At 49.0% G+C, this 14,093-nt stretch overlaps 1 protein-coding gene across 1 annotated transcript; it reads right to left on the reverse strand.

Annotated features, from left to right (window-relative positions):
* Window positions 1-308: 308 nt before the first annotated feature.
* On the reverse strand, window positions 309-812 carry PMAIP1 (phorbol-12-myristate-13-acetate-induced protein 1). The gene is made up of 2 exons (XM_086480323.1): window positions 761-812; window positions 309-421 (listed from the first exon to the last, which is right to left on the reverse strand). The coding sequence occupies exons 1-2, from the start codon at window positions 810-812 to the stop codon at window positions 309-311; spliced, it is 165 nt and encodes a 54-aa protein (XP_086336449.1).
* Window positions 813-14,093: the final 13,281 nt, after the last annotated feature.

Raw genomic sequence — 14,093 nt, forward strand, 5'->3', positions numbered from 1 at the left:
AAACCAGGCTCCTGGAAGTCTTCTCAGACCAGGCTGAAGGGCAAGTTCCGTCTTGCCCCAAGTCACCCCATCGCATTGGCAAGGGGTTCTGCTCATCGCTATCTTTTTTTTCCACCTGGCATTCATACGCCAGTATTTCTGTAACATTCTTCAAAGAAATCATGTTGCAACGGCCATCCTTTGGCGGCTACAGGCAGCAAAACAGAACGCAAAGAACTTTCTTCATCTCCCAGTGTGAAGTCTCTTGTTCCAAATCCGCAAAGCCAAGATCTTCTCCTGCTTTTCAGCGCACCGTGTCCGAGGGGAGCTCACGTCTCCGGGCAGAAGAGCTTTGTGAGGAGGTTCAGGATCTTCTGCCGCAGGTCCCACTTGTCGCCCACCCTGCGCAGCTGCAGGGCGCACTCCGCCACGGCCGCCCGCTCTGCAGGGCACACGCACGGCCGTCAGACACCCGCGCCTGCCGCCTGCCTACCCATCTCCGTGTCTAATTTTAATGAGATCTTGACAGTGTTGAACACGTTTCTCTTCCCCCCCCCCCCCCCCCCCTTTTTTCCTCAGTATTAACGCCCCCACCGCGGCGCCACACGGGCGACCGCCGCCGCATCCTGACTCCCGCGGCGCGGCGAGCGCTGCCCCCGCTCTGGATGCTGGAACCGAGGGTCGGGAGGGGAAGCGTGTGTGTGTCCGTCGTACACCCCCCCCCCCCCCCCCCCCCCCCCCCCCCCCCCGCCCCCAACCCGCTCCCTTCACCCTCCGGTACCTGCGGGAGCGGCGGGAGGTGCGGACTTGCGCAGGGTCCTTCCAGGCATCATCGCGGCGGCGGGGTACGGCACGGCGGGCTGGGGCACGGTACCGCACGGTATGGCACGGCACGGCACGGCGCGGCTCCGCGGCGGCAACCGACTGCGGGCGGGCGGGGCGGAGCGCGGCTCTAAGAGCGGCGGCGCGGTGGGGCTTTCCCCGCGCTGTGACGTTCGGAAACCGCGCGGGAATCCCGCCCCCCCCTCCCCCCCCCCCCGCTCCGCGCCGGCCGGGCAGGCGGCGGCGTGCCGGAGCGTGTCCCGGGCAGCGCGGGGCCGGGGCGGGGGCGGGGGCGGGGGCGGGGGCCGGGCCCTCCCGGACAGCGCCTGGGCTGCGGGACACAGAGGAGCGGCGGGATGGGGTGTGCTGGCACGGGGGGAGATGGAGGGACGGGGCGTGCTTGGGGGAGAAGAGGCGGAGGGGTGCGGTTTGCATCTTCTGGGCCAGAACAGGTGGAGGGGTGGGGTGGGCTTGCACTAGGCGAGGAGAGATGGAGGGGTGAGCTGTGCTTGCGGTGGTTGTGCGGGAGAGATGGACGGGGGTTGTCCTTGCGCTGAGGAAGAAGAGTTGGAGGGATGGGGTGTGCTTGGGCAAGCGGAAGCAAGGGATGGCGTGTGCTTGTGGTGGGCAAGACGACATGGAGGGATGGGTCTGCTTGTTCTTAACAAGGAGATACTCCTGACACAGTGCTGTGTTATTTTTCAAGGTGGTGGTGACCTTGGCCTCGAACAAGCTGTAGGGTAACAGCCTGGCCCATATCATGTGCCGTTGGTGACTTAGGGCCACCCTCCTGCTGCTGGATCCTTCCTGTGGCAGCACAGTACCCGGCACAGCGTGTAGCTGACTGACATGGAGCGGGGCACGCTTACCTGCGCTTGCTGTTATTTTAGATGGTGCTTTTTACGAGAAACAAGAGCTGGAATTATAAAGTCACCCTCGTGACATTGTGATTGTTGTGCAGCATTGGGACAGCTGCCAGCGATGTGTGAATCACTCATCTGCCTCCTGTCTGTCCAGAGGGTTGATATTTGGTGTGGTGGCACATAGGATGGACTTTTGTTTTTAAGGGGAAACGAAAACATGTTGACGAAAAGAAAGCACAGATGAGCCAGACATAACAAAGAACCGATTTGTGGCTGAAAGCCAGTAAATGCCCACCTCTCCCATCAAAATGCAGCTTCAAGCAGGAAAAGACAGGGTGATGTAGTACAGACCCACAAGGGGCTGTCGAGAAACTCTTTTCTGTGGGATGACTCTGAAGTCAAGTGTTTGGAAATGCTAACGACTTAAGTCTATTGGAAAAGGAAATGTTCACCAGCTCAGCTCAGAAATATTTTCCCCTGCATGTGTGCTGGTAACGATGGCACACCTCATTTCTCTCCGTGCACAGGAAACCTCAGCCCCACTGGTGCCCAACAGAAGGCAGCGGGCACGGTGGTGCTGTGGGGCTGGCACGTAGGAGAGGCAGTGATGCTGGCTCACAGACAGGGCGTTTCTCAGGGTCCAAATGAAGGCTACGGCTGGATGAAGGTTTCACATGGCCGTTCCCAAGATGGTAGCTCGTCTGCAGTAAGCACTGACTCCGGTGGCATCCTGCAGCATGCTCTGCTGGGTTGTGACCTGCTGTCAGAGCAGTTTAGGGTGGACACAGAGGAGTTTCTGCTGTGTTTGACAAGCTGTTGCCTTAATCTCTCATCCTTTGGTGTAAAACCTATATGGCATGCAGACTTATTTGCTTGATGTGATGCATTTAGGGTCTTTTTTCATCTGTGAACACCTCTGTTTGTGACCTAGCCCCATTCAGGGAGAGCTGCCCTTTGACCTTATCATTCCTGTTACATAAGAAACTGTTTCTTCAAAACAAGTTTGTTGGGTTTTGGATAGCGGGAAGGCAGGTAAACAGCTCAGGAGTGTGTCAGGCTGCATGACGTGTCATCCCTCGTGGTGGAAGTGCTGTGGTCTGCAGCATGTGATGATGGTCAGGGCGACATCTCACGGCTGTAGCCTGATGGCTGCTCTGTGAATCATGGCAGCCCCTCCAGGATGCCAGAACAGGAGGCTGGGATGCTTGCTGAGACCCTTACATGCCCCCAGTGCTCTGTGGTGCTCAGCAGGCCCAAATACAGGGAAAGCACTCATGAACTGAGGCCGTGGGGAGGAAGGACACACTGGTCCCTTGCACTGCTGGGCACATGTGTTATTTTTGCTCATGTATTTTGCTTGTTTAGGCAGATCCAGGTATGACCTGGGGCTTGTTCTTTGTGAACTTGGAGACAGATATAATGGGCAAATTGTTTAAATGACTGTTCCTCCAGAGAGGCTAAAACCAAATGAACCTCGATCCTCTCCTGCTTAGAATCAGTTCCTCACCAAAAAGGGGGATGATCTTTAAAGAAAACTTCTTCCTGTATCTCTGCAGCAAGGCAAAGAGATGGGCCCTTCTTTTGGGCGTATGTGGGAAAGGAGATGCTTTCCTATCAAGGCAGCTGGATACAAAGCAGTGGGATAGTAGAGTCACAGGCATTTATTTATTTTCTTTGTTTTATTTTAAAATGCTGTTAGGGTAATAAGAACGGTGGGTGACTTCAGTGTACAAAACGGTTTAACAGACCCACCTGTGAGCAGGAGTATCTGAAGTGCTTATCTTCCCCCATCGCTGCAGTCAGAGCCATGCATCTGACTGCAGTGGTGTAAGGCAGGATGCCCCACTGTTTAGAGGGGAGCTGACTTGCACCAGCTCCGGATCTGGCCCACTTCCCTGCAGGGTTTTACTGGTGTGTGAGGGCCTTACTGGTGTGTGACAAATCACAGCTTGTTACAGCAGGAGCAACACATGGCAGGGACGCTGCCAATTATAGGATTGCACAGCAGAGACGGAGCAAAAAAAAAAAAAAAAAAAAGTCCATCGTGGTTTCAAGCCACCGGCGAGATCTGATGCTTTTTTGTTTCAGTTCCCTTAAATAAAGCGGTGTAGCTGTGGGAAGCACAGGCCTCTGGGAAGCTGCTGTACCGGAGAAGCCACAAAAGCTGTTTCTTGGCATGGCTCCACCGAACAGGACCACAGGTCTCCAGGTGGGCACAGCCACGGTGGGGAGCAGAACAGCAGCCCATGGAGCACAACCCCCTCGGAGCAGCCCTCTAGTTTATTTCTGTTTAACACCATTTAAACTTAGAGCAAGGACACAGCTGAGAAGAGAGAGCGATCTTGAGATAACGTGCCCTGAGCTTTGCTGGTGTCTGGGCAATGTGGTCTAATCAGGAACATGTTACTGAAAGCCAACACATGAAGGACTCTCAGTATGAGTAACACCAGCGGGCAGGCTTGCTGAATGGAAATCGAATGTTGCAGAACCGAAATCAAGAGTAGGAGAGAAAGGAAACTGGCTGTTTTTTATCTGAACTCAGCTATTTGTGCTGAATCAGCTTCAAGCTGTTTCTATGCCTCCCTGCAAGATCTTAAATAAATCTCTTGGTGATTGGAGTTCACCTTCTCATCCTTCCAAGGCTGTCTGGTGTTGACAGCTCTTGTGTTAACTGAGAAGCTGTTTGTTTCTCTCTCTCCCTTTTCCCGTTTCTGCAGATCACAGAGTCAGTGGTTCCTGTTGATCCTCACCAGTCCCAGCACCCGAACAGGAAACTCGGCTCTATTGTCAGGAGCACAAACCAAAGGTCATTTCAGGAAAGCACAGCAGGGTGTGGCCTCAGCAATCGAGTGTGATGATGGCCTTGGCAGTTTTTTTTTTTTTTCTTTTCATTTCTTAAATCACTCAAACTCTTGTTTGCTCTTCTTTGGCACCTTTCCTCCAGGGGTCTCTCTCCCCGTTACAAGTAAAACTTCATAAATCCTCAAGCCTTACGCATAATCTCAACCTCACTTTGCAACAAAGTGGCTTTGTTCTGTGTTAGCTATTTTCTAGTGGCAACTGCAGCAAAGCTTTGGCCTTCAACAGCTGCTGCTGCATTGCCAACATGGCCACTATGGTGAGGGAAGAGGTTAATGCAGATTTAAATAGTTAAGTGAAATACTCCAGCTAATTCAACTTCGAGTTGCTGGTGTGATCCAGCACCAGACAGGAAAAGAAACTGAAGAGACGTGCCTGCCTGCTTGCTGCTCAAATGTAACCCACACTTGCACAGGTCTTATCTGCTGTTTAAATATTACCTAATGGCCCTACCACTAATTCTTAGACTCTCCCTAATGCTGCTCTCTCTCACCTGCTTCCCTTGAAAGCTTAAACATGTAATTTTCTTAGCAAAAGGTGAACTGCATGGCTTGTTCATATATCGCAGTGCTTTGTCACTGGCAGAGGGATGAACACCCATCTTTTCCTCTGCAAGCATCTGTGAGCCAAGCAGGCAAGATTAATGAATTACTTGCAAAATGCTTCTGAAAGACGATTGACGTGTGTGCAATCTGGTGCCCAGCAAAGCCAGGGTGGGCAAAGAGAGCAATAACATTTTGTTGAGGATGGGGTTGGATAGCAGAGCCCCTCCTTGATGCAGCTGGAGTGGGAGTGCACTTATATCAACTGCATGCTCTTTAATCAAGGAGTAACTGTTGGGAAACTTGACTGAATTTCTCTGGTCATAGGTTGTTATACAGTCAAATCTAAATTAGCAGGGGCAGATTATCTGGTGAGCTGAATTTTCTGTGAAAGCAGAAAACAAAGACACTGCAGGTGGCTCCTTGTAAGGCCCTTCCTGATTCAGCCCCTTGGTAGTCACCAGAAAGCTTTCTGAAGAACTAAAGAGGACATAAGAGTGGCAAGATTCGCTAAGTAGTTAGTTAAGTGGGTTTTAGCACTCATGAAGATGACAATATGCTCAAAAAGGCCAGTGTTTGCAACTGCTATCCAGAAGAAGTAGGTATTAGTAAGGTAAATATTGGTTTTGATCACTGTTTGTCAGGCTGCTGGAGTATTTGCTAAAGAGCTCTCCCCCGTGTGCGTAGATGTCTTTGCAAACGCCATGCATACTGTTATCACAGCTGCACAATCACTGCTGGGTTTTTGCAGAAGTCCTTCCTTGGTGACTATGGTTATTTTCTGTCTTGCTATCTTTGTTGAGAATTTGAATGTACTCCATTTCTGGAATTCCTCATTGCTCTCTTGTCTGACAGATCTTTTTCAGGCTCTGTCTACCTCTTGCTTCCCCTGTTCCCTCTACCTCCTCTGCACTTTGTCATAATTTTTGTGTATAGTCAATGCAGCAGATGTGGGGTTTAAAAAAAAAAAAAGGGAAATCCCATATGTGAGACACTTGGCCCTTTCCTGGCATGCCGGTGCCTTGCAGCTGAGCCACCAATCTGGTAACCCGTGCAGGGCTCATTATCAGTGACTTGCTGTGGATCACTGAAGTCTAATGGGAGAATTAAGGAATCCAAAGAAGCTTTGCTGGACACTGCCATAGTGACCTGGGATTCCTAGTTTGGCACTGAGCTGGTCCTCAGTGCTGCAGTGTCTCCCCTGTACTCTTCCGATGCTCTTCAGTTGGGACAGGAGCTATTTTTCATGGTTAGAAGATTTTCAGACTATTCTGAATAATATTTTCTCTGTGCTGGGTTTTGAAAGTGCCTTGTTTGAATCATCTCCGATTGGATAAAGAATCACTTAGTCCCCCTAAATCCCACAAAGCAGATTTAACTTAGGGCAAGATTGAATTTAGCAAGCAGTTTGAACAAAGGGCAAAAGGTGAACAGAATTAATAACAGAAAGCAGGGCTGAACCAAGGTGGGACACAGCATCTTTCGTGAAACCTTCTTCGAAATTTTTAGGGCTGAACTGCTTTATTCACTGCGAAGATTAGAATTCTATATTTGGAAAAGACAGCTGGTATGTTCAACATTCTAAGAAAGTATAGGATCTCCTCTAGAATTTGAATTGTCAATGATTTATATGAATAAGAAATTAGGTGCGTTTGGTTGGGGATCTTGGGGCCATGTCTTTGCTGTAACAAGGGAATAATGTGAATATGATTTGCGTTTCATTTTGAAATGTCTGTTTAGTAAAAAAAGGCACAGAACTATGAGACTATATTGTGGATAGATCATCACAGCCCAGACCTCAGGAGCTGGCAGGAGTAAGGGAGCAGGCTGTGCCCATACCCCACTCATGCACACACACACAGAGCCAAGCTATACTCATTTTGGGCTGTTCTGCTGAGTTACAGCAGTCTCCAGCCACCAGAGCATCACTGGAGCAGGCTGGACCATTTCCATTTCAGGATCCACAGGCTGCATTGTGACAGTGTGAAAACTGCTATATGCCCTGCCTCTCTATATGAAGGGTCCCTACGCAGGCTGTGCTAGCTGAGAAGTGGGGCAGACTGAAATCGTGTCTTGGTGAAAGCTGGCAGGGTGGCCACAGACTGTGAAGGCAGAGGGACCACGTGACTCATCGCTTCGCTAGACAGTTGGTTTGAGAGGGCTGACAGCATCCCATGCTGTGAGCTTGTTTCACTTTAAAGCTTTCGCTCTGATTGCACTGAAATGAGTTCTTTTCCTTTTTGTTTTTCTTTTTCATATGCAGAAGCATACAGGGAGGGAGGAGAGTGTGACTTTTCCTGCTTGTTCTAAATGGGATCAAAAACCAAAAAGCCTCCTTGGAGATGGAAAGTCCTCCACAGCTGCTCTGCATATATATGTCACAGGAGCTTCAGGCATGAAGGGCTGCAAGAAGAAATGTGTCAGTGGCAATGACCTTGCATGGAAATGGAAGGAGGCTTGTCCCTTCCTGCCAAAAAGTGCTCCCTTTGGGCTCTCAGTGCCTTCTCTACAGGTATGAGTAGCTCTTAGAGAAGAGAAGGACATGCTGTAAGTGGTGGGACAGGGTGGTTGGATGCAGACAGGAGTGCTGTCCTCCCTGAGTGCCCATCTGTTACCGTGCTGATCTACGGGCTGGATCCATCCACTCTTTGACTTCAGGGGAGCCCTCCTATGGTGAGCAGCTCCACATAGCACCACCAACTGCAACCATAATCCCCGCCTTTGCTAAATGAACATCACATTTGAAATCCTGCTTTGCTTCCAGGTGACATTGGGGAAAGAAAAACCAGCACAGAGCTGGACTTGTTTGATGTCCACGCTGGCTCTGATCGTGGGAATAAGCTTCTCCCATGCATCCACAGTCATGTGCTGGGTGTCTCTCACACACACAGACACATGCACACATAGACTCACAGACACACACAGATACACACACACATACCCCTGTCCCCTCCCAGCATGCCACTTTTGGCTGTGGGTGTTCTGCTGTGGGGTGTTGGTTACTGGTGGGAGAGTGAAAGCTGCTGGGGTGACCTTTGGCACTAAGAGTGTGAACAAACAAGTCAGAAATAAGAAGTCTCCCTTCGAGGGTTAGGACACTGTATTCTTTCTCACCAGACATCATTCTGCCGATGCACCAGCTGACTCCAAGGGGTGCAAAGGAGAAGTAAATAGGGGAAACAGGAAAAAGGGTTTTGTACTTGACAACAACAAAGTGTTTTTTGCACTTTACAACCTGTTTCTATTCTCTGGGTCCTCTGTGCTTTGGGAAGGTCCTGGTATCGGCTGCTCTCTGCCTCCCTCATGGGTCTGGGTGCTGTGTGCATGCACCATGCCCTCGACAGGGCTGTCACCATCCCCACCTGCTCCACATCTGCAGAAGAGGGGCAGAGGAGCGTGGATGCCCAGGGGGAGGAAGCAGATGGGGGGTCACAGTGTGGAAGTGTGTGGTCTGTGTCCCACAGGCAGGAGTAGGATGCGACTTCATGTGGCAGCAACTTGGATTGCATCATGCTTTGTGGCTATGATGCCATCCTCCCTCCCTATTTCATCATCCTGCGGTGGGCAATGAGGTGGAGCTGGGGGGGGGCGCAGGGCGGGGGGGGGGGGAGCACATGGGCTGTGAACCTGCAAGGAGCTCTCAACCTGCAGAGACACAAGAAGTCAGAGGAGGGGTTTGTTGGTTTTTTTGGTTGTTGTTGTTGTTTTTAACACAAGGCAATTTGTCAGGTGGTGGCAGGAGTCTGACAGGCATGGCTGGTGTGCCCAGGCTGTGCCTGCGGTTATGGCAGAGCATGGTGGCAGGCAGGGAGAAGTGAAAGGAGTGCTGTGCTGAGGAGGTGACATAGGACCTCCGAAAGGGCTGGGGAAGGGGCAAGTGGTGGAGGAACCTCTCCGGACAGGTGCCAGCTGCTGCCCACTGCCCTGCAGCTCTGGGGGATGCTGGTGTCAGTTTTGCAACATGGAGTCAACAGGACCCTGACAAATTAGTCAAGAGCCCATGTGGTGGTTTTGCTAAGGTGTTTTGGGTATTTCCCCTCTCTGGACCCCAGTGCTGCAGGCAGGGGTGTCAGAGAGTGATGCTCTGAAGGTGCCTTCTGAGTGCTCAGAGGAACCAGCAGGGTGCCCTGAGGAGCAGGCACCCCAGGACAAGCAACAGCAAGCAGGTGCAGGGTGGGATGTCCCGTGCCAGGAGGGCTATAGGGTCCTGCTGAGCATGGCAGGGATGAGGAGAAAGCTATCAGTCACCTCTGTGGGGCACCTGGAGCAGGCTGCTTCATGAGCCTCCACCCACCCATCCACCCCTGCAGGGATGCCTCTGGGGCTGATGATCGGCACCCCACTGGTGGGGTTCACCTCCTGTTGCAGGGAGAGTGGTTGGCTGGCTGTCTCCCCTGCCTCAGGCATCCCTGCAGACCCTGTGGTTGCTGGAGAGTCCCTGGTGACTTCATGAGATGTAATCCTCTTAGGGTGGTCTCCATGGCATATGCCTCCCTCAGATGACCACAGTGACTCCACAGGATGGGACTTTCCCTCTTTGGGATGTCCCTTATTATCCTGTGGCGTGTAACCCCCTAAGGTGAAGCTGGTCACTGCATAGGATATGACCTACTGGGGTGATCTTGATGACCCTGTGGAAAGTGACACCACCACCACCCCCACCCCACCCCCCCCGGGGTGTCCCTGGGGCTATGGATGCTGGGACATCTGGGCTGGGAAGCGGCAAGCAGCGTGGGGCTGCTTCCCTTGCAGCCCCGGGCCTTCCTTTGCTGGCCTTTCATGAGCTTCTCCAGTTTCTGGACACTTGATATCACCACCATCACTGCCTTCCCCTTGAGCTGTTGATGAAGGTCCCACCACCCATCTCAGGCTGGGGAGTCACAAAGGGGCACAGACTGGTGGACCACTTGGCTTCAGAGCTGTTAGTGCAGTCATTGCACCCCTGAGCGTCAGGTTTCTGCTGCCCATGGGAGGCCACATCAGGCAGAAGTCACAGTATATCTAGCAATGGTGCCAGCTGGGTCTTCAGCCCAGGAGTTGACAAACTCACAGAACTCTGTGTTTAAGCAATAAAGCTGGCACTATGGTGTCAGGTCTAAAAACCCAGAAGGCTCAGACCAGGGAAGCCCACAGAAGTTTGAATGCTTAATCAAGGTAAAGTGTGAAGTTTCAGTTTTGGCTTGGGGCTGAATCACTATGAAAATTTTTTTTGTGGTATCTCAGCAATTGCCAAAAAAGCAGAAAATGACAGCACACGCTAAAACAACAAGTAAAATATGTCACCAGGCTTTTAAAAACCTCAGTTAAAAAAATTCTTTGTTCCATATGTAGGAAAACAGAGTCACAAGGGCAGTCAGTCAATGACCCATTGGACCTGCAGTTCTGGGAAACCTCCGAAGGATGAGGGAGAATCTCCAGAATTCCTGTTTATGAATTTATCTTCCAAACAAAGCATGCACAGTAAGCAATGCACTGAGTCTGTTATTGGCAACTCTGATAATTATTGTATCTATCCATGATATTCTTTGCAATGTCTATTTATGATTTTATTTGTTTCCCTGTCTCCAGCTTTGCCTTCTTTCACCTCTTTTTTTTTATTGTGATGCTTCTAGGTTTGGAACAACTGTTTGTCTCTTCCTTCTAAATCATGTCCTACCAACCAACCTTAAATTAAAGAAAAAAAACAGAATTTAAGCACATTTGGTGAAATGTAACCATACTATTCTTCTTTTTTATTTTGTTGTTGTAGCCTACTTATCCTAGGTTGTAAGACATTTGAGATGAGGGTTATTGGTTCATGAGACTCGATTGACATAATTATTAACTTTATTTGTGTGTGATCAAATTACACGAATTTACATAGGCCATCTGTAATAGAATACTTGGAAAGATGAGGTATACATGTAATTGGAGCATCTGCTAAAATAATATGTTTCACTTAATATTTATGAGAGGTTAAAGAAAGATCAAAGCGAAGTGACTTGTAAACCAAAAACCTGCAAGTCACAGCCTCCCTTCTAACACTGAAGCAGCACTTCTCTTTCGTTAGTATATTTGGAGGATTCATTATGAGAGAAAGATTGCAAATATCCTTAATTATCCTTATCCTGTGATTTTCTGTATTAATTCTAATGTGAATATTTCATTTTTTCAGTTACCTTTAATATCCTCCCAACAGAACAGGACCTTGCAAAGTCCAACAAGCTGTAAACCCAGATTCTATGTGCATGGGAAAAAAAATTCAAACGGAGAAGTCAAGCAGTTGGCAGCCAGGAAATGGAGCTTGTTCTGTGACCTCCCATGATAATAGAGGCCTTGATGGTTACAGTCTACTCCCAGGAGCAGCACAGGAGTGTTGTTTGTAGAGCAAAGAGAAGGACAGGTTTCATAACAAAGCAGAACTTGGAGGAGTTGCAGATGTGGTACATACAGATATTTTCTACCTGCTATTTCTTTTCCACTATTTACTTCTCTACGCACCCAGGAGTTTGCTGCTGAGGTGTGGTGCAGGTGCAGAACAGAGCTTTTTGCAGGGAGCACTCAAGGCAGCATGCTGCTGCAGCCGTGCTGTGTGCTCGACCATGAAAAGAGAGATTTTCTCGTGCTTGTTCTCGTAATGGCTGAGGTCATTCCAGCTGGATGCATCTGGCTGCTCTTCCATCTCCACCAGTAATCAGCATATGGCCACACCCAGTGGCAAACGTGATGGAGGGAGCTTCTCGACATGAGTGGAGGAGTATTTGGCAAGAATGTTACTGGAGTGGAGGATCAAAGTAATTATGTTCTTTGGGATAGTGGGGTCAGTACATTTTCCTGCTCGTAAAGTATTTGAACCCATGCTTGTGGGCATGAGGGAGGATCAGCCTAGCGCATTAAGTGTTGCCAGGCAGGGTCAGCTCAGGCGTATGCCTGTAATGGTGGCTGTGGAACACCTGAGAAAAAAGATGCCTGGGCTACTGGAAACAGGATAGGCACAAAGTCATCTTTCCCTTCTTTTATTCTACCAATTTCTGGCAATCTAGAAGAATAATGACTCCCTGATTCAGAAAATACATTTGAGGGCTACCCGTTAAGTACAATTAACTATATTGAATCCTACAAGAATAAGTTTTCTTCTGAAGCCATTTGCACTTTTGACTTGGACACTGTTGTTCGGCAGTGTGGCTAAATTCTGCACAGGAGTTACCAACTTGCAGTCTGGTTATCATAGCTCTAAATCACAACTAATCACTTTTATGTTACCTCTGCCAATATGACTCATTCTTTATTTGGATGATTTGCAAGACACGTGAGCTAGAGAGCTGCAGTAAACTTCAGAAATCCAGGAATGATGAGACACATTCACAGAAATAAACCTTGGGCAAGTCTGCTGTGTCTCTAAGGATTTCTGGTTAGTCTTTTTAATTTATGCCTATCGGCACAGAAAATCAGCTGGTGGGAGAGTCTGTTTAAGAATAAAACTGAGAAAAACCTTTATGCAAAAGAGGAAGCAGTCATCAAAACTTGTCTATGTAATTATGGGCTATATACATCTTATATTTACTGAAACAGAGGAAATGGAACAACTTTAAACTACATGTTTAAAATGTGCTCCAGCCAATAGCCAGCATGACTGAATTCTATCTTCATGCCTCTTTGCTTTGGCCTTAATCGATGTTTCCACAGTTCAGTAGTCTCTGGTAGAGAGAAGAGGCTAAGAGGCCTCTCTACAATCCATTTTTACAGTGTTTCTCTAATTGCTTATCAGAGAATTATCAGGAGTTCTTGCTTCTAGGTGTAGACTAGCCCAAGATATTGAAGATGTTGACAAAGTCAGGGATGGGGAGAAGGGGTCTTTTTAAAAGGATAAAGTTTAGAAGCTTTAGAGCAGTGACAATTTTTACATATTTCCAGATGATGAAGCATAGGCATGAACAGGACTGTGGGGAAAGCTGCATTCGACTAAGACTGTTATACTATGTTCTTAAAGAGACTAAAAATGCAAAACCCGGGAAAACAAAGGGAAAAGACATAGCAAACCTCCAGGGACTCCTTATAGGAATCAATATATTTGCCTCTCTGCCTCCTGTAGAGACTAGAGAAGTAGCCACTTCTTCTTATGGGGGGGTCAGGTGCTTTGCTCATGATTAAATTGCTAGATAGGTGTGCTAGAATGTCACTGTTTATTTAATGTTGATCCTTTCTACTCTCCATTGTGTCACAGAGTTTTTGGTTAACCACAGCCTCTCAGTGAAAAGCCCCAATAGGTGGTATTTTCTCTTTCCTTTATTCCTTTGAAATTTATTGTACAAAAGCTACATGGAAGTTGTTGCTGTTTTCCAAGCCATTGGTGCAGGGGATGAAAATTGAAGGAGAGACCACCCATGAAAGGACATAATCATCAGGTAAATAATTGTACCTCTATCCTTTCTATGGCCCCCAGAGCTGGGAACTGAGTCAGGCTTACGGCACTGGGACAAACATGCGTGAGCAGGAGATGGGATACACCATCTTCTTGTTTGTTGCCTCAATTTACCAAACCAAATTACCTGATTTAACATGTGTATCGATTGAATGCTATCCCTTCCCTTAATACTGGCCCCTTGACTTAAAATATCTTCGAAGAGTTGCCCCAGTGGGTCATGTGCATGACCACAGCAGCACGGTCAGAGACATGCCCCCCTTTTGCAACATCGCCTCCTCCTTTGCTGTTAGCTTGGCTTGCAGAGCCCTCAAATCCCCATCCTGATGTCTGGGGTGATGGGTATTGGATCGAAGATGCACTAAAAGGTGCTACCCCTCCTCTGTGTCTGTGTGGGTGCATGCTAGGAGGAGTGGGGTGCTAACCACTGCCTCTCACTCAGAGAAGCGGATCACCCCTCTGTGGTGGCTTCTGCCACCCTCTGTGTGTCAGTGAAAGTTTCTGGCCCACAGGAAAGTGAAATAATCACAGGAACTCTCAGTGGTGCCTGACTGTGAGTTTTGTGAGCTCCCGATCACTAGAGGGCTGGTTTGATTTATTCTGTTCTTCCTTCCCCCCCCCCCCCCC

This window comes from Leptosomus discolor, chromosome Z (assembly GCF_034619465.1).
Source record: "Leptosomus discolor isolate bLepDis1 chromosome Z, bLepDis1.hap2, whole genome shotgun sequence".
Classification (NCBI taxonomy): Eukaryota; Metazoa; Chordata; class Aves; order Leptosomiformes; family Leptosomidae; genus Leptosomus; species Leptosomus discolor.